The sequence below is a fragment of the Blastomyces dermatitidis genome (genome assembly GCF_000003525.1).
Source record: "Blastomyces dermatitidis ER-3 genomic scaffold supercont1.4, whole genome shotgun sequence".
Lineage (NCBI taxonomy): Eukaryota > Fungi > Ascomycota > Eurotiomycetes > Onygenales > Ajellomycetaceae > Blastomyces > Blastomyces dermatitidis.
Genome location: NW_025544777.1, coordinates 4,602,479 through 4,604,053, shown reverse-complemented (window position 1 = coordinate 4,604,053; position 1,575 = coordinate 4,602,479). Strand labels below are relative to the sequence as shown.

The following is a 1,575-nucleotide window of genomic DNA, read 5'->3' as shown; positions in this document are numbered from 1 at the left end:
CAGTAATTTCAGTGAAAGATCTGTTCAGAAGATCTTTTTATACTTCTTCAGAAGCTTCTTCATATACTTGTTCTTCTGTATATTCTTTATCTTGGTTTTCTTCACTTCTGAGTCTCATATGATATACAGAATGCTTTCAGATAAGATCTTGCAAATCATTCTCTTTGCTTATTGATGTATAAGCAGATTTAATTCTTCTATATCAGAGACATGAAATGTCCTTCTCATATCAGTTGATAGAATCATATGAATCATTTTCTTTCTATCAGTCAACTGTATATGACATGTACATTATTGAATCTGCAGATTGAATCTTTGAAATTAATCAAGTTCAAGAATAAGATTATATTTCACATTCTGCAGCTCTTGCACTCAAATATAGCAAGACTATTCTCTGAAGTGCAAGAGAACTCTTACTCTTGCAGATAATATCAAATATCAGTTATCAGATAATCTTATACATCAGAGATTCTTCACTCAGTGAATCTCTTTCAATCTTCAGATTATATAATTATTAATATATTGTATAGAAGCTTCTGTGTCTGCTAACACTTTTACAGTCATCTCTCAATTCTTACTCAAGTATTCTCTATACATTAACATTTCAGGTCTTAAGACATTGAGATGAGTATTCACTTCATTCTTATCTATATCTCATTCAGAAGCCTGCTTCTTCTTTATATTTACAGAATTCAGAGAGTCATCTAATATAGACATCTCTTTCACTTTGAAGACTTTTCAGAGAATATCAGTGAGTGTCTTCAAGCTTACTGATTCTGCTAGTTTTTTGACTCTCTTGCTTCTTTTGACTGTACATACTGAGTGCAATCTTTTGCATCATGATTTTGATATTCACAGTTAAAGCAAGCTCAATGTTCGCCCCGGTGGCCGAATGGTTAATGCGGCCACCTGGTAGCGCCTTGGCATGGGAAACCAAGGCGTGTGGGTTCGAAACCCGCAGGGGATACATTAAATCCGGAACTCAAGCACCTCAGGTTTCTAATAAATACAGAGGTGTACAAATCGCTTCAAAAAATCGCTCTATGTTCCTGGGCTGGGAAGTTATTATCGCATGTATCTAATTGTCACTCCTTTGTATTTCCTATGTTCTTGTTATCTTGGCGTGGTCTCAACACCTGTATTTCCTCCTGTATAACCAACACTTGGCCTGTATTTAACATCACGCAAGGACTCATCATAAGCTCCGCTTGTATATGAGTATAATGGAAGAATAATAATAATAATAATAATAAGCTCAATGTTCATAATATCAAGATTTTCACTTAGAGAATCTCTTTTTCAGAGAATTCAGTGCTTTAGTAATGACATTCAGATCTAGATTTATCATATCTGAGTATATAGCTTGTGTCATAGAAGTCCGATTATCTGTTCTTCACTGAGATATACTCAATTGTAGTATTTTCTATTATAATTGACTCACTTGTTCCTGTACAATGAGAATATTATATACTTTCTTCACTATGTCTGACTATGAGATTAAGCATTTTCATTCTACTCTCAACTCAGGTGTAAGATCATGAATGAAGATCTGTAAATAGAAAGATGTTGAAAGCT

At 33.8% G+C, this 1,575-nt stretch overlaps 1 protein-coding gene across 1 annotated transcript; it reads right to left on the bottom strand.

Moving 5' to 3' along the window:
• Window positions 1-654: 654 nt before the first annotated feature.
• Window positions 655-970, bottom strand: BDCG_04457 (uncharacterized protein; the record flags this gene model as incomplete). The annotated part of the gene is made up of 2 exons (XM_045420121.1): window positions 655-734; window positions 820-970. 2 exons carry the CDS (start codon window positions 968-970, stop codon window positions 655-657), a joined length of 231 nt encoding a protein of 76 aa, XP_045276286.1.
• Window positions 971-1,575: the final 605 nt, after the last annotated feature.